The sequence below is a fragment of the Amblyraja radiata genome, chromosome 19 (genome assembly GCF_010909765.2).
Source record: "Amblyraja radiata isolate CabotCenter1 chromosome 19, sAmbRad1.1.pri, whole genome shotgun sequence".
Taxonomy (NCBI): domain Eukaryota; kingdom Metazoa; phylum Chordata; class Chondrichthyes; order Rajiformes; family Rajidae; genus Amblyraja; species Amblyraja radiata.
In genome coordinates this window covers 18,492,487-18,512,097 of record NC_045974.1, presented here as the reverse complement: position 1 = coordinate 18,512,097, position 19,611 = coordinate 18,492,487, and the positions used below count along the sequence as shown (strand labels likewise).

Here is a 19,611-nt window from a genome sequence, read left to right as displayed (position 1 = left end):
GGCCAGGAAAAGTCCAGAAAAAGCGCCTTTCACTGAGATTTCAATGAGATTTTTTTTTTAAAAGAACCCCAAGAATCCATTTGGCCCACAATGTCCGCACTAGCCCTCGGGAAACCAGTCCCTTCGGCCCACAACACCCATACTAGCGCTCCAGAAAGTCTAGTTATTTTTTAAATTGCATTCTTAAGATAATAAGTGACCCTTGTCTACAGCCTCTAGAGAGATTAAATTATCCCCACTATTATTTGCTCTTGCAATCGAACCCCTAGCAGAAAGCGTTAGAAACCATCCAGGAATATATGGATACAATACTAGAGACACAAGGAATAAAATTTCCTTATATGCAGATGATGTACTAATATATATTACAAAGTTAGAAACTAGTATTCCAAACTTATTAAATCTAATAACTCAATTTGGTCAGTTTTCGGGATATAGAATTAATTGGAATAAAAGTGAAATCATGCCAATAACAAAATTCAATTTACATACAATACAACAATCCCCTTTTAAAATAGTTAAAGATAAATTTAAATACTTAGGAATCTATGTAACTAAGACATATACCTCTTTATTTAAACTAAATTTCCCACCCTTACTGAATAAACTACATAAGAATATTCAATACTGGAAAACACTCCCCATTTCTATGCTTGGGAGAATTAATGCTATAAAAATGATTTTTTTTTACCGCAACTGCTGTACCTATTTCAATTAATTCCGATATATATTCCAAAAACTTTTTTCAAAAAAGTCGACTCCATTGTTACAAGTTTTGTCTGGGATTATAAGAATCATAGAATAAGTAAAAATTATTTATGTAAGTCAAAGATAAATGGAGGTTTGGCTTTGCCAAATTTCTTATTTTATTTTTGGGCAGTCCATATTAAAAACATGAATTTCTGGCTGGAAGAAATGGATCAACAACCAGATTGGTTAATGATGGAAAAGGAAGACTGTCTACCTTTTGAAATAGGTCCGATCATATTTGCCCCCACAAAACTGCACAAAAAACCTATAAAGAAAACCCCATAATACATAGTGGAATACGAATTTGGAAACAAATAAAAAAAGATTTAAAATTGAATAATATACCACTATGCCTTCCCATTGTAAATAATCCTTCATTCAAATCATCCTTTATGGACAAAGGTTTCACACAATGGAAAAATTATGGAATCAAAAATATTGGACATCTTTATGGGAAAGGCACTTTTCTTTCATTTCAAGAGTTACAACAGAATTATGGACTGCACTCAAATAATTTCTTCAGATATCTACAAATTAGAGATTATGTTAAATCTAATACACAAGTCTACAGGAGTAGGGAATCAGAAATTCTTGATGAATGTTTGAACAGGCATCCTAATACTGAAAAACTAATAGCTTATATTTATAACACCCTACTAAACAATGAGGTACCACCGACCGAACCATATAGATACAAATGGGAAAATGAAATAGGTCACCCTATAACGAAAGATATGTGGGACGAAAGTTTACAACAAATACATCAATGTTCATTAAATGCCAGACATACTTTAATACAATTCAAGGTCTTACATAGACTACACTACTCTAAAATAAAACTAAATAGAATCTTCCCACAAATCTCTCCTATTTGTGATAAATGTCTACATCTAGAGGCTAATTTAACACATACGTTTGCAAACTGTATAAAACGTAAACATTTCTGGACTGATATTTTTGAAATAACTTCAGAAGTTATTAATACAAAACTGGACCCAAACACAAAATGAATAATACTTGGAATATCAGAACAAAGTTTAACACTCACAACAAACCAAATAAATTTCCTCGACTACAGTATAATAATCGGGGAAAAATAACTATTAAAATTTTGGAAAGGCCCTACAACCCCCACAATTAATATGTGGATTACGGAAATGTCGGAGACCCTATACTTAGAAAGAATTAGACTTGTCTTAATGGACAAACAAGATATTTTCGATAAAATCTGGGCTCCATTCATTAACTATCTGAAGGGATAGATTGGCACAGCACGAGGACCCAACTGAAACTTGAACTCAGGATCAGATGAAAAGCTATACTTTATAATCTACGAACCTATCTCCATTGACGTATTACAGGTAACCCATTCCACCTCCTCTGTTTTTTTGTTTTTTTTAAATTTGTAACTTTCTACCCTCTTTTTCTCTTTCTATAAAAAATAAAAACACTAGAAGTAATTGATAATTGAAAATTGAAAATTTTAATAATGTATGATGTATATGAAAAGTCTTTTTACTATAATATGTAACTATACTTTATAATATGTCTACTTCTAATTAAAAAAAAAAAAATATATAAGATAATAAGTGACCCAACAGTAGAATGAAATGTACCTCTTGCAGCGGACACATCTGACTGCAATTTGTGGTTAAAACGACAATAAAATTGTTACTGCATGCTATAATATTGGAGTACACCGATAGCAACCTCTGTTGTTTTTACACAACAGTTAGCATGCAAGTATGGAAGGAAGGTTAATGAGTTTCTATGTAATGAACCAGATTTGATTTGGAAGCTAAAGGTTAAGAAGGTTGTGACCATAACATAAAATTCAACCTGCAATTGAGAGGGACAAGATTAAATCAGATATGTTGATATTACTGTTCAGTAAAGATGACTACAGAGGCATTGGGGAGGAACAGGCCAAAGTTGATTGTAAAGGGACCCGAGCAGGAATGACGGTACAGAGCATTGGCAGGAGTTTCTGATAATAATTCAGAAGACGCAGGACCTTTTCATCCCAAAAGGGAAGAATGAGGCAACCGTGACTGATATAGGAAGTCAAAGACAACATAAAACTAAAAGAGAAGGCATATAATATTGCAAAGATTAGTGGGAAGGTAGATGATTGGGAAGCTTTTAACGACCAACAGAAGGTAACCAAATAGCAATATGGGGAGAATAGATGAAACATGAAGGTTAGCTAACTAGAACGTTTACCCGAAAGATGTCTGGATTAGAGGGCATTAGCTACAGGGAGAGGTTGGACAGACTTGGATTGCTGGAGGTTGCGGGAAGACCTGCTGGAAGTATATAAAGTTATGAGAGGCATAGATAGGGTAGACAGTCAGAACCTTTTTTTTCCCAGGATGGAAAAATTCAAAATTAGAGGGCATAGCCTTAAAGTGAGGGGGCAAAGTTTAAAGGAGATGTGCCGGTCAACATTTTTACACTGAGGGAGGTGAGGGCCTGGAACACACTGCTGGTGTTGGTGATTGAGGCAGATACGATAGTAACATTTATGAGATTTTTGGATTGGCATATGGATATGCAGAGAATGGAGGGATATGGATTATATGCAGGTAGATAAGAGATGGTCTTGGCATCATGTTCATCACAGACATTGTGGTGAACAATGCATTTCATTGCAAGCATTTCACTACACCTAGGTGTATGTGACCATTAAATAACCTTTGAACCTTTGAAAGGTCTGTTTTTGTATTGTACTGTTCTACATTCTATGAGCCAGAAGGAACAGGAGCTGACCTTGCAGTGCCACAGGGATGGTTTATGCACAAAAAGGTTGGTTACTAAATGAACTTAGATTATTTAGAGTTGAGTGCCATACGTCTTAAAGGGTTAATTGCAAATCTGGAACTGCAATTTCCCAACCCAAGGATATTAATTACAATAACTCAATTAAACACAGGGTTTGGATATCAATAATGGTGTTTATCATCAGAAGTTAAAAATATAGAGTCACAGATAGGGTCACACAGCTCAAAACCGGTCTGTGTTCAACCAGCCATCAATTACCCAATTTTACTAATCCCATTTTCCAGCAGTTGACATCTGGATTTCTAGACAGAATGGCACAGGAGTGGGCCCTTGGCCCACAATGTTTGTGCCGAACATGATGCCCAGTTAAACTAATCTCATCTGCCTGTACATGATCCATATCCCTCTGAAATGCCACTATCATGTCTGCTTCCACCATCACCCCTAGCAATGCGTTCCAGGCCGCCACCAGTCTGTGTAAAATAATTGCCATGCTCATCTCCATTAAACTTTCCCCTTCTCATCTTATAGCTATGCCCTCTAGTGTTGAACATTTCCCTGTCTACCCTATTTATGCCTCTCCAAATTGTACATACTTCTATCAAGTAGTCCACTCAACCTCCAGCATTCCAGAGAAAATAATCCAAGTCTATCCTACCTCTCCGTGCAGCTGAAACCCTCTAATGCAGGCAGCATTCAGGTGAACCTCCTCTGCACCCTCTCCAAAGCCTCCACATCTTTCTTGAAATTCACATTAGGCAGGAAATGGCATTGGGTAGACTGATGGGACTGAAGACTGATAAATTCCCAGGGCCTGATGGTCTGTATCCCAGGGTACTTAAGGAAGTGGCTCTAGAAATCGTGGACACATTGGTGATCATTTTCCAATGTTATATAGATTCAGGATCAGTTCCTGTGGATTGGAGGGTGGTTAATGTTATCCCACTTTTTGAGAAAGGAGAGAGAGAGAGAGAGAGAAAACAGGGAATTATAGAGCCAGCAGATGTAGTGTACCTGGACTTTCAGAAAGCCTTGATAAGGTCCCACATAGGAGATTAATGGGCAAAATTAGAGCACATGGTGTTGGGGGTAAGGCACTGACATGGACAGAAAATTGGTTAGCAGACAGGAAACAAAGAGTAGGGATTAACGGGTCCCTTTCAGAATGGCAGGCAGTGACTAGTGGGGTACCGCAAGGCTCGGTGCTGGGACCGCAACTATTTACAATATATATTAATGATTTAGATGAAGGGATTAAAAGTAACATTAGCAAATTTGTAGATGACACAAAGCTGTGTGGCAGTGTGAACTGTGAGGAGGATGCAGGGTGGCTTGGACAGGTTGGGTGAGTGGGCAGATGCATGGCAGATGAAGTTTAATGTGGATAAATGTGAGGTTATCCACTTTGGTGACAAGAACAGGAAGGCAGAATATTATCTGAATGGTGTCAGGCAAGGATACTAGAGGAGCTCCTCTACTATCTTTGGTGTCAAGTTGGGAAAAGGGGAAGTACAACGAGAGCTGGGTGTCCTTGTACATCAGTCACTGAAAGTAAGCATGTAGGTACAGCAGGCAGTGAAGAAAACTAATGGCATGTTGGCCTTCATAACAAGAGGATTGAGTATAGGAGCAAAGAGGTCCTTCTGCAGTTTTACAGGGCCCTGGTGCGACCACAGGAGTATTGTGTACAGTTTCGGTCTCCAAATTTGAGAAAGGACATTCTTGCTATTGAGGGAGTGCAGCGTAGGTTCACAAGGTTAATTCCCGGGATGGCGGGACTGTCATATGTTGAAAGAATGGAGTGACTGTGCTTGTATACATTGGAATTTAGAAGGATGAGAGGGTATCTTATTGAAACATATAAGATTATTAAGGGATTGGACAGGCTGGAGGCAGGAAACATGTTCCCGATGTTGGGAGAGTCCAGAACCAGGGGCCGTCGTAGGCCCCCCTCGATCATGACTGACCATGGGTGATGCATCCTAGTTGTTGGCTGCTTGCTCCAAACCTCGGCTGGAGCAGCATCGCTTGTGGCTGAAGAGACCAATGCGGGAGTGACGGGCCACAGTTTAAGAATAAAGGGTATGCCATTTAGAACGGAGATGAAGAAAAACTTTTTCACCCAGAGAGTTGTGAATCTGTGGAATTCTCTATCTCAGAAGGCAGTGTGGGCCGATTATCTGGATGCTTTCAAAAGAGTTAGATAGAGCTCTTAAAGATAGCGGAGTTAAGGAATATGGGGAAAAGGCAGGAACGGGGTACTGATTGTGGATGATCAGCCATGATCACAGTGAATTGCAGTGCTGGCTCGAAGGGCCGAATGGCCTACTCCTGCACCTATTGTCTATTGCTAGCTAATGTTCAACCGGTATTTTCATGACCTAAAGTCTGATTGTGACAGATTCCATATAACTTGGTACTAAGCCCTCTGTATTTTACACTACTTAAACTATTTAGAATTAAATACATGAAATCTGAACATTACCAAAAATGTATGGTTTTATAATAAGCAACAGCAGCATCCGCAAACAAACAGCAGGCTAAAATTGAGATTAAATGGCATTTCCTTTCTGAGAGGGTATTGCCTCACCCCAGAAATTCACAGTTGTTGCATCATTCTGTGTATTCAAAGTGGAGACAAATGTTAGGACTCGAGTGGAATTAAGGGTTATGGGGAAAACCAGAAAAAGGGAATGGTGAGACAATATCAGATGATTGAGATGGTTACCATGTGCTCTAAATAAATTATCAGCATTGATTGTTGTCCCTATTGTATTGTATACAATATAATGGCCTTTTGACATTTAACTGAAACCTCCTTCCATGTTTCCTCAGCTAAATGTATGATTGTGAATCTTTATTACTTCTTCCTCACGTTTGTATAGCCTATTTTTTAAATACAATTACACCATTCACTTCAACTACTCTCCTTAGTATTGTTTCACACTCTCACCACAGTGAAAACATTTCTGAATTTTACGTGATTTCCTGACGACTCTTACATTAAACGCTTCTTGTAGTTTTCGCTACGTGGAAACATTTTCTCCCTAACCACAACAAAAATCTTACATCATTTTAATGACTATTATGTCAACTCTCAACATTTTTATTCAAGAGAAAGGGGACAGTTCAGACATTCTCTTCTGATATGTTTCTCATTGCATCCATCTCAGATAGCCATATCCCAAAATACAAAACTCTACTTTCTGCACTCAAACTCAATACGGGTGTAGTTATGTAGGTGAAACTCTATGTTTCAATTCTATTCTGCTTGCAATAAATTGTAGCATCTGAGTTGCTAACCGGTGACCCAACTTTCAGTGATTGGTGTGTTTGTAGTCGCAATTTCTTTTACTTCCGACTCCCTGCAATAAGTAACTTTCTACCAAAAAATTCAACTTTGCATTTAGCTATGTGGAACTTGATTCACCACCCGACATTCCCAAACAGTATCATCAGAAAATATAGAAATTTGGTCTGTCATGATGTAAATATTGAGCAAGAGTGGAATGTAACACTAACTCTCAGAGAACTCATTCACCCTTTCTCCCCCACTGTGAATAGCTGCCCTTTACTCCCACTCTTTGTTTTTTACCCGAAATCAATTTGAAATCGGCAATTCATTCTCTCAGGAAATATCCTGACCCCACGGTGTTCAACTTTATTCATTACTAGGCCAAGTGCAGACCCGTTGGGTCTGTTCCCCCAACGTGCGGTTGTGGGGGGGGGAGGCGGCATGCAGCATCACACACACTAACTATCCCCCCCCCCCCCCCGCACTCACGCTAATTACCCCCCTTGATATTATATTAATATTATTAATTTGCTCCTTTTAGTAATATAGATAGATAGATAATGGGGTACCATATCAAAACCCATTAGATAAATAACCACTGTTTATTCTTACATTCCTCTCAGCAAACTTACAAGACACAAGTAAAACTCAAAAATTCAATTTTCCATGTGCCAATGAGTGATGCATGATGAAAACATGATTTTTACAGTGGCTCACGTTGAAAGAATAATTCATGGCTTCCCATGAAAAAGTAGTTTGATAACTATTGATGTTCCAGTGATTTAGGAGAATCTCCACAACATCAATCAGAATTTTCTAAAATACAACAGAACGACTTCAATTGATCTATGCACTGACGTTACTGTACCATGAATGATATAATTGCCACAAAATTCAATTGCATTGCACTGCCCTTTTAAGTTGTTCCTGGAGTGAAGCACAATGACCATTTCAGAAGCATTGCTTGTCAGTTATAACATTCATCTAGTTACTTTTTGGCATCAATCACCATTATGATGCAATTTCCATATTAGGGATACATTGGATGATTTAATTCCTCATGCAATCCTGTTTTTGGCACACTGCAGGTAAACACGCATTGTCCTGAGTTACCAGTTATGAGGCACTCTGAGGACAAGTCTTTGTAATATAGTCCTTAGATTAAAGGCCTGAAGCAAAGTAAATTAATTATCTACATTCATAGACACTCACACCATTCCCAACTAACTCAATCATTTTCCATTGCCCCTTTGCTGTTGATCCCACCTCTCCTCCTCAACTACCAGAACACCCTGATGTCTCCCAACTGTACAACATCCAGCAAACTGCATGTCACTGTCCCTCCCCATCTCAATTAGAAAATAGAATCGGGTGGCACAGGAATGGCCCCTTCAGCCCTCAGTGTTTGTGCCGAACTTGATCCCAAATTAAACAGATCTCATCTGCCTGTACATGATCCATATCCATCTATTCCTTGCACTGTCATGTGGCTATCTAAAAGCCTCCTAAATACCACTATCGTATCTGCCTCCACCACCACACCTGGCAGTGCGTTCCAGGCCCCCACTACTCAATGTAAAAAACTTCCCCCGCAAATCTCTATTAAATATTTCCCCTCTCGCCTTATAGCTATGCCTCTAGTATTGGACATTTCCTCCCTGGGAAAAAGGTTCTGACTGTCTACCCTATCTATGCTTCTCATAATTTCATATACCTATCAAGTTTCCCTTAAAGTTCAAACAGTCCAGAGCAACAATCGAAGTTTATCTAACTTCTCCCTGTAGTTGAAACCCTCTAATCCAGGCAGCATTCTGGTAAATAACTGCTGCACCCTCTCCAATGCCTCACCTCTTTCCTGTAATGGGGCGACCAGAATTACACGCAATACTCCAAATGCAGTCTTGCCAAAATTCTATAGAGCTGCATCATGACTTCCTTACTCTTACATTCAACAGAGGCAAGCATACCATACATCTTCTTCACCACCCTATCTACTTGTGCTGTCACCTTCAGTGAGCTATTAACTTTGACCACGATCCCTCTGCACATCAAGCAGCCAGGGATGCAGTGCGAGCCAAGGGTGTTGTAGGCAGCCATTGCTCCAACCATAATCCATTATAAAGAGGCCTGTTAAAATCACAGTTTGCTGTATTTACTGTGGTGGGTGGGCCTGATCTCCGATAACGATGAGAAGGCCTACCGGGAGGAGGTGGCTGATCTGGCACTCTGGTGTCAGGACACCAGCCTCCTCTTGAATGTCACAAAAACTAAGGTGCTGATTGTGGACTTTAGAAGGGCACAACATCCAAGGACGTACACGCCACTGGAGATAAATGGGACTTCTGTGGATAGGGCGAGCTGCTTTAAATACCTGGGAGTCCACATCATAGAGGATCTGATATGGACAACACACACTGCCGCACTGGCGAGTAAGGCAAGGCAGCGCCTTTAACACCTCAGGCAGCTGAGCAAATTCAGGGTCTCTCTGAGGATCCTTCAGTGCTTCTACTCTGAGGCTGTAGAAAGCATCTTGTCCGGCAACATCACAAATTGGTTTGGGAACTGCTCTGCCCAGGACAGGAAGACTCTGCAGAGAGTAGTGCGTTTGGCTGAACGCACTATGGGAACTACACTCGCCCCCCTGCAGGACCTATACACCAGGAGGTGTAGATCCAGAGCCAGCAACATTATGGGGGACCCCTACCACCCCAGCAACGGACTGTTCCAGCTGCTACGGTCAGGCAAACGCCTCCGCTGTCATGCTGTGAAAACAGAGAGGATGAGACGGAGTTTCTTCCCACAGGCCATCAGGACTGTAAACTCTTATCTCACCAGGGACTAATTTACTGTGTACTAATTTACTGTTGTGTTGTGTCATTTGTAAAAAAATATTTTCAAACATGTAAATACTGATTGTTCTATTCTGTTCGGTAGTTTTTGCACAATCAGCAGGCATTGCCACTTTCATTTCACTGCACATCTTGTATGTGTATGTGATAAATAAAGTTGACTTGACTTGATTAACAGTTATTTATTTTAATTTTCTGTTCTTTCTTGAATCCTACTGCTCGAGCCGAATAGGAAGGGCAGGACATATATTAACATCACACTTATAAATAAAAATCAGATCTGTGGAGAGAAAATCAATATATAGGTCAAAGACCTGTCATGAGAGAAAAGGAAAAAAAGAGAAAAAAAGTTGGTTTTAAGGTGGTGAAAAGGTGGGGAAGGATATATAGGATAAAGGAGATATCTCAATGAGGCCAGTCTGCATTGCTGTGGGGATATGTTGTAGAGTGAGACAAGGAGAAAGCAGACAAGAGAATGTGAAAAAGTACAAATACAGGACTGGCGGACATGCCTAGAAGGTTAGGTCCGCACCCTACACATTAGGGCAATTTACAGAAGCCGATTAACCTACAAACCTGCACATTTTTGGGATGTGGGAGGAAACCGGTGGACCTGGACGCAACGCACGGAATCACAGGGAAAACTCCACAGACAGCACCCGAGTCACTGTTGCTGTGAAGCAACAGGTCTACCATGGAGAGGGGAACATGTATCACAAAAGGATTGAAAACATTATGTCTTCAGACAGTAAAAACATTCATTATTTGTTTGTGCTTGTACTCTACAAAGAGACCCATTGAAAACTATTCCAGATGTAGAACACTAAAATATTCTGCCTTTAGAAACTTGAAATGATTGGTGCAAAAATAACAGAAGATGTCTAAACTTATGTGAGACAGGAAATATAAAAGGAATGACAAAGATCAAAAGCAAAAATAAACTTTTCTTGGGTAATTTACACTTTCGTCGAGAGCTTCACACCCAGACTTCTTGCCTTTTGAGAGCATTGCCAGTACTTCAATTTCACCTGGATTAATAAGTACGGGACTTCATCTAGCCAGAAATAAAATGAAGCCGCAAGCATACAATTACAGCAATTGGGCCTTTGTAATTAATGTCAAGAACAGATTTTACACGGTAAATACATTCTGAAAAATGTTCAACATTTTGGGAACATAGAGTTTTGAAAACATTTTCTTTTGTTTCATTAAAATGAAAAAAAAAAATCATTTACAATTACACAGCCTTTCTGCCCACCTCCATCCTCTGTTCCTTCTGCATCTAAGACATTCTTCTCTCCTCCATCAACAGAATGCAAAAGGGTGTATTTATTTTGGAGTGGAATGGCCACAATGCACTCTCTGCCTGCTCACTTTCTAGGTGGTCGCCCATCTACTTTCTGCCTTACAAGTGACCCCCTCGCTGTAACTCACACTACGCTTTCATACTCCCAGAGAACCCTGAAGTTGTCCAGCTGCAGTTCCAGCTTCCCCACACATTATTTCAGTCAAGAGCTGCAGCTGGACGCACTTCCACTGGTGTAGTCCTCTGGGACACGGGAAAACTCGCTGACTTCCCACTCTGCAGGAATCTAGACTAAAAGACAATCAGCCAAAAGCAACATTTGCTGAACATAATGCAAATGAAGCAGCTGACCGGTAGCACTCAGTATGAAAGTCCGTACTTAGTGCGTTTTACATTGATTCTCATTCAGCAATTATTTCTGAGCATTGAAAATATTATTTTCCAATGTCTTTATCATAGCCAAGCTTTAGTCACCAAAGATTTATTGCCAGAGTGATTTTACAAAAATCCAAGTTTTCTTTAAGTATGTAAAAATAGTACGTACTTCAATAGTGTAGGTGGAATGTGAGGGGGTGAATATATGTGACATTTCATAAGCACCTGTTTAATCATCTTACTCATCTATTTAGTTTTAAATCATTCAATTTGCTTTATATTAGCTCATTTCAAAATGCTATCTTCGCAAATGTTAGCCTTTTTTCTTTCCAATTATGTACTTACTTTGAATGAATTGGGACTGGTAGGATGACGACTGTTTGCTTTTTTCAGGGGAGTAGCTTCTGCTGCTTGATCCAGAGTGGCTGTGAGGAGATTCTCTTCTGTAATAGGAAGTTTCCCTTTTATGAGGTGAACGCTCTCTTCCGTGTGGGGTGGGATAGAAGTTCTTTCTTCTTAAGTTATCCCTGTTAGAATACCAAACAATTCACTTAAAATACTTTGTTAATGTACTTATTCTTTACAATTCTCATATTGTGTTTTAAAGATTATAAAGTCAAAGTAATACCTATACAGCATTTTAAGGATAGTAATTCTTTCAGGATAGAAACTATTTTGTCATTGGTCTATGTAATACATTATAATATTTTTATATACTGTGTATCATCATATACTTATTAAAAGTCTGATCTTGCACGTGTGTGTATGTGTGAGTATGTGTATATGTGGTTGTCTTTACATCTTCGCGAAAACACTACACGGTAACGATGACATTTATTACATATTCCGATTGACATCAAGGCTGAGAGCATCTTCACTGAACTTTATGCTTTATTTCTCGACTCATTACTGATTAAAAGTCTAAAACAGTCAAAAGACTTTGAAATTAAAACAACCAGCTTCAACTGATGTCACAATGGCTCAGCTAGCAGTGATCAGCCTCACTGAAGATTTCATCCTATATTTGACAAGTTATTCACGATTAAAGCTTTAAAAATGCCAACTTTCACAAGATTTTTACGTTCACATTTTTCCCCTCTAGGCAGAGCACCTTCACTGAACATTTTATGCTTTACTTCTTGACTTATTACTGATTAAAGTTTAAAAAAAATCTAAAGACTTTGAATTGAAAACGACCAGCTTCAACTGATGACGTCACAATAGCTCGGCTAGCAGGGGGAGGGCGAATTGCTATTGCAGAGGGAGGTAGGGGAGTGCTGGAATCTTACGTTCGGGAATGGCGTGAGTTGGAGGACCATGCCTCCCGTGGGGGCTTCAGGTAGGGAACGGGTGCATTGGGGTAGCAGACCCAACGGGCCTACACTTGGTCTAATATCCTCTAAATCTTACATTTCTTATGTACATCTGCCTTCCAAGCATCATGACATATTTTCATGGCCTTCTTCACAGCTACTACGACGAGTCATAATAACTAAAATCAAGTTTTAAGAAGTGTTTTCTCCAAATCAAGCCTCTAGCTACAAATGAAGCAGCCCAAGAGGTTTAAGAGTTGCGAAATGATGAGAGGTTGATTGTGGGTTAGTTAATTAAAATTGGAAAATTCAATGTTCTAACCGTTGGATTGTAAGCTACCCAAGCAAAATATAAGGTGCCATTCCTCCAGTTTGCATGTGGCCTCACACTGGCGATGGAGGCGGCCCAGGTCAAAAAGGGCAGTACGGGAATGAGAAGGGTAGTTAAATTGGTTAAAGACTGGGAGATCCGGTAGGCCATGGCGGACCGAGCGTAAGAGTTTGGCAAAGCGGTTGCCGAGTCTTCACTTGGTCTTGTCAATATACAGGAGCCCACATAGGGAACACCGGATGCAGTAGATGAGGTGCATGTAAAGCTATGTGAAGCTCTGTGAACCTAGCAGAAGTTAGTGGAGTTGCTATTGCTCAGGAGAAGATGCTTGGGAAGCTGAAAGGTCTAAAGGCGGATAAGTCACCTGGATCAGATGAACTGCACCCAGGGATCTGAAAGAGGTATCTTTAGTGATTGCGGAGGCATTAGTAGTGATCTTTCAAGAATTATTAGTCGGGAGTGCTCAAAGAAGAAATCAGCAAATATTATTCCACTATTCAAGAAGGGATCGAGGCAAAAGATGGTAAATTATAGGCCAGTTAGCCTGATTTCAATGGCTGTTTGACTTTAGATTCCATTATTAAGGATGAGGTTTCTGAGTAAAATAAAATAGGCTGAGGTCAGCATGGTTTTGTCAAGGGGAGATCTTGACTGACAAATCTGTTCGAATTCTTTGAGGAATTGCTGCCTCACAGCAGAGATCTGGGTTTGATCCTGATTACGGGTGTTGTCTGTACGGAGTTTGTATGTTCTCCCCGTGACCGTGTGGGGTTTCTCTGAGATCTTCGGTTTCCTCCCACACTCCAAAGGCGTACAGGTTTGTAGGTGCATTGGCTTGGTATAAATGTAAATTGACCCTAGTGTGTGTAGGATATTGTTAATGCGCGGGGATCACTGGTCAGCGTGGACTCGGTGAGCCGAAGGGCCTGTTTCCGTACTGTATCTCTAAATTAAACTAAAAAAAAGTAAATAGCAGGATAGACAAAAGAGTTAGCTGATTTTGTTCACATGGATTTTCAGAAGGCCTTTGATAAGGCGCTGCACAAGAGGCTGCTAAACAAGATGAGAGCTCATGGTATTAGAGGGGAGAAACTAGATGGATAGAAGATAGCAGATTGGCAGATGGCAAAGAGGAAATAAAGGGGGCTTTTTCTGGTTGGCTGCTGGTGACTACTGCTGCTCTGCAGGGGTCGGTGTTAGGTCTGCTACATTTCATGTTATATATTAATTATTTGAATAACGGTATTGATGTCTTTGTGGCCAGGTTTGTGGATGATACAAAAATAGATGGAGGGGCGAAGAGGAAGTAGTGAGTCTGCAGAAGGGTTTACACAGGTTGGGAGAGTGGGCGGATGAAATACTGCATAGCAAAGTGTGCAGTCATGCACTGAGGCAGTAGGAATAAAGGCAAAGGACTATCTTCTAAATTGGGAAAGGACTCAGAAATCAGAGGCGCATAGGGACTTGGAAGTAGTCATGCAGGATTCCCAACTGGTTACTTTGCAGATTGAATCGGTAGTAAAGAAGGGAAATGCAATGTTAGCATTCATTTCACGAGGACTGGAATATAAAGGCAGGGTTGCAATACTTAAGATTTATCAGGCACTGGACAGACCATAATTGGAGTATTGTGAGCAGTTTTGGGCCCCATATCTGACGGGGTGCAGGCGTTGGATTGAGTCCAGAGGTGGTTTACGAGGATGATCCTGGGTACAGTATGATTGGGTTAATGTATGAATAGCATTTGACTGCTTTGGGGCTGTACTCGGAGTTTAGAAGGATGAAGGGATATATCACTGAAACTCACAGAATAATGAAAGGGTAGAGTGGATGTGGAGAGGATGTTTCCTTGGAAAAGTTTAGGATCAAAGGGCACCGCCTCAGAATAAAAGGACACATCTTTAGAAAGAAGATGAGGAAGAATTTATTTAGCCTGCAGCCGAAGAATCTATGGAATACATTGCCACAGAGGGCTGTGGAGGCCAAGTCATTGGGTATTTTTAAAGCAGGGATTGACAGGTTCCTGATTAGTAATGGTGTTAAAGGTTATGGGAAGAATGCATTTGAGAGGGAAAGATAGATCAGCCATGATTGAATGGCGGAGTAGACTCAATTGGCCAAATAGCCTAATTCTGTTCATATGACATGAATTTATGGTGAGAATATTTCCTACATTGAGAAAGTGATTACCATTTCCAAATTCCATCTTGGCCAGCTTTGTTTTGTTTTTTTTGTTTGTGTACTATCTGAAACAATATTCCTAGCTAGATGAATTTGGTTGTGTCCATTGACTATTGATTCTGACAGCTTCTTATGGCTTACCCAAGAGACTGAACTTCGATTATTCCATCCCAAACCATGATGGAAACGTCTGAACTGTCTGGAAAAAAGGTAGGAACTCTTTTTTTCCTCAGGTAAAGGAGCTCCAAAGAGTCTCATCATAATGATGAAAGAATGTGATACTTTTGAAATAGGTTTTAGTCCCATTCTGGATCGGGATCATAGTCAATGGAAATAGCTTTGGCGTAAAGAAAATACCTGCGCTTGTGTGTTTTTGGTCAATGCTTATTACAAAAGGCTACTGATCTTTGGGATATTCTCCTGCTTATCCTGTTTCCATAACAGTTTTCACTTTTTATGTCATCTGAACTCTTACAATTAGAGGACTATGATACATGGAATACAAGCTATTTTCAGTTAAACAATTACAAGGTGGTTTGAGAACTGTTTAATTCCAATTACCACCTCAGAGGCTCACATTAGTCTTTAACAAAGTGATGAATGATTTTACCAGGATGATGCCTGGTTTACAAAATAAAAATATGAATTGTGGTGTAAAGTAAAGAATGTTTAGGAATAAGGAGAACACAGAGGATGAGTCAAAAGCAATTAAAGACAAAAGAGGCTCCACATTCTGGAACCTTGAAAAAGAACATAACATAATGCTGGAAGAACTCAGTAGGTCAACTCAGTCTGCGGAGGTAAAAGCAGCAGGTCGACATTTTGGTTTGAGATCCTGAATCAAAAACATGGGGAGTCGAAAACAAAGGGACATGGTCTAAAAATTAGAGCAGGGTCTTGTTAAACTTTTATTAGGAAACATATGCAAAACAACACATAAAAAAGTATGTTTGAACTGCCTTTCTGGAAACAGCAATTAAATAAATGTCAATAATCAACTTTAAATTTCAGATTGTTAGATTTTTGTTAACCAAAAATATTAAGGGAAACAACAGGAGGAAAAGATGTACCGAGTCAAAAATCGAGGAATGTGTGGATAAAAAAGGAAGAAATATTGAAGAGTGGTAAACAAAATTTAACGCACAAAATTATAAAATTGTTTCTGCAGCTTGTGTTGTTTGTACTGCTTGTGTGGTTGCCATTTTTTGGGGGGGCTATGTGAGCACTGAAATTTACCAGGATGATGCCTAAAAGACTCTTTGAATCCGAGACAAATTTGACTGCCAACATAGAGTGAGACACAGCACAGAAATAGGTCCTTAGGCCCATCAGATTCAAGCAATCAATCGATTACACCAGGATCTGCTTTCATCCATTACAGTGGCACCACTCTTTAAAATCTTTATTTTGACAACTGCATTTCTTACACTATCCAAGCTCTCTTTAATCTCCTCTCAGACCTGTCGATTCCTGGGGCCAGACAACCTCCCAGAACGATTCCTGGAGCTGCGAGGTTCCAACCAGCGAGGCCGAAGACGAGCGACGAGACCTGCGACCTACCAACCTCCCAGAGCCTCCAATCAACTCACCAATATTGAACTGATTTCCCTACGGAGCTGACAACCCCACGACTGGACCTCTTGGCCTGAACAGGAATAGGCACTAACCCGCTGGCAGCGGATGACTTCACCGCCTGACCTCGAGGCCTCGCGGACAACGGGGTACTCGTGGTACTTAGAGGTGGTGGTCTTGGAGAGCCCATGCTGTCGCACCTGGAATATCCAACAGTAATGAGCCATCCCTGCTACGTGCCACAGGAATTCACCTCAGCTATCCTGATAGCAGGCTACATCCCTCCCCATGCTGATGTTGTTTACTCTGAATTAACTATACTCTGCTACCATTAGCCGTGAGACAAACACCCTAAAGCCCTGGTCAAAGCACCCCAAAGTAGCCGGGGACTTCAATCAAGCCAAACCCAAGTACTACCAAAAATACTATCAGCATTTTCACACTAGGCCCCTTTTCACACTAGGGGCCAGAACACCCCCCCCCACCATGACCTCACATCTATCAAAATGCCTACTGCTCCATTCCCCGGACACATTGTGGGAATTCGTTTATCTAGCTGTGCTTTTATTCCCTGCCCACAAACAAAAACTGAAGCAGGAAGATCCACTACAGAAAGTCATTCAGTGCTTCGCTGCAGAAATAAATGACATCCTACGTGACTGCTTTGAGTCAGTGGACTGCTCCATATACAGGGAATCTGCGGCCAACCTGAATGAGTACGCCACTGCCGCGACTGACTTCATCAGTGAGTACGTAGAGGAATGCATGTCGAGAAACACAATCCTTGTATGAAACCATGAGGTCCATTCCCAGGTGAAGGTCAAGACTGCTGCGCACAAGTCAAAAGATCCTGAGCCGTACAAGAAATCTCACTACGATCTTCATAAAGCCATCAGTGAGAATAGGTGACAAATGATCCTCTACAATAATTCTCAACACTGGTGCAACACAAGCCCCCAACTATACTCATTATACACATATAACTGTGCAGCCAAACACTATCGCAACTCAATTTACAAGTTCCCAGATGACGCCATTGCAGCGGGTCGGGTATCAAATACAGGTGCACAACCTTTTATCCGAAGATCCAAATAACGAAAACCTCCGAATAGCGGACATTTTTTCGGTCCTTGAAGATGTTCACCGAGGGCGGCCCGCAGAGGTGACAGCGGAACCTCCGGTCGGTCCTCGAAGAAAGGGGAACTAAATCCCCATTCATAAAAAAGGTGAGGGTATATTGCGCGGGTGGGTTAATAATTGACAATCTGCTGCTGCCTGCCCGCTGAGTTAAAAAGTTCCCACGGTAGACTCACGATACACAGTGTGTCGTGAGTCTTGCGTGGGAACTTTTTAACTCAGCGGGCAGGCAGCAGCAGATTGTCGCTCCCTTCAGTTTCACCCCACCTACACCCCTCTGCTTCCCGGCCATGTGTGTGACCCCTTCCCTCCCCTCTCCAGCTCCCCGCTCATTGCACCAGCGCAGGGGCTTTGCACTGTCTTCACGTCGGCGATACCAGCAGGTCAGTGCCAGTCACCGGAGACGTCAGGACCAACGGGACACCGACCCCCAGGCCCACTGCACGCACGGAGATCCCAGAGACCCACAGCCAGCAGCAGCCCAGCCCCGTTCCAACTCCAGAGAAAAACTGCAAACTGGCCGGAGACGTCAGGACCACCAGAAGCCGTTCCCCGAGCTGCGCCCCCTCATCGGGACACCGACCCCCAGGCCCACTGCAAGCACGGAGATCCCAGAGACCCACAGCCAACAGCAGCCCAGCCCAGCCCCGCTCCAACTACAGAGGAACCTGGGTTGCGGATGACGGGGCGCAGCTCGCGGCGTCGTAGGGGCACATCGGGGAGCGGGTTCCTGTTGGTCCTGACGTCTCCGGCCACCTGCCATCCTCCGGGAACTGTACCGCCCTTGCAGGAGAGTGGGGTTGTTTGCAGTTGCAGAGGGAGGGGGAAAGGGCGGTACAGTTCCCAGTCTCAGCTCCAGTCCAGGGGGGTGGCCGGAGACGTCAGGACCAACGGGACACCGACCCCCAGGCCCACTGCAAGCACGGAGATCTCAGAGACCCACAGCCAGCAGCAACTCCAGCCCAGCCCCGCTCCAACTCCAGAGGAACACGTAGGGGCAGAAGCTGATGGTGTGCAAGGTACGTCTTGTTCTTGGGGTGGCGGATGAGGGGGCGCAGCTCGGGCTGTGGGCAAACTGCCACTTGTCGCCGTAGCGGCCCATCGGGGAGCGGATTCCTCTGGAGTTGGAGGGGGAGGGGGGGGGGGTATTGTGCTGTTTGATCGCCCCCTGCTATCCCAGGGACAGGGAGACACAGCGGCTTTTTAAACTGGTGGGCAATCACTTCCAAAGTTCTGCCCACACAGTCAGTACACCTCTCCTACACTGCATTTCATACAAACATTTATTCTGCAAGAAAAAACTACATTGAAGACTCAAACTCGCGACCGAGTAACTGCCAGGATCGAGGCGCAAACTCGCGACCTAGCTCGGGGATTCAAGAATCCCCGAGCTAGGCTGCCTAAGGGCATGTAGCCCCGCTAGGGTGACATGAGTGCGAGAGGTTATTCAATGCTGCGGGCACATTTACAAATTCAGGAATTCATTCAACACACTGCATTTCATACAGACATTTATTCTGCAAGAAAAAACGACATTGAAGACTCAAACTCGCGACCGAGTAACTGCCGGGATCAAGGCGCAAACTCGCGACCTTGCGGATATGAGCCGAGCACTCTACCACTGAGCCAGCCATTAAAATCTACGCTAAAAAATTTCCATTCCGAAGGCCGACAAATTCTGAATTACGAAATGTGTCTGGTCCCAAGGCTTTCGGATAAAA

The 19,611-nt window shown here is 41.9% G+C and overlaps 1 protein-coding gene across 10 annotated transcripts in view; it reads right to left on the bottom strand.

The window, feature by feature from the left end:
* Window positions 1-19,611, bottom strand: part of pphln1 (periphilin 1) — an 84,545-nt gene that overhangs the window by 34,192 nt on the left and 30,742 nt on the right. For 8 of the 10 annotated variants that reach the window (XM_033037835.1, XM_033037829.1, XM_033037838.1 and 5 more), the window contains one exon: window positions 11,702-11,883. In XM_033037835.1, coding sequence (XP_032893726.1) covers window positions 11,702-11,883 — 182 coding nt within the window. Of the gene's footprint in view, window positions 1-11,701; window positions 11,890-19,611 lie in introns of all 10 variants that reach the window. The other 2 variants (XM_033037831.1, XM_033037832.1) reach the window with 1 other exon arrangement.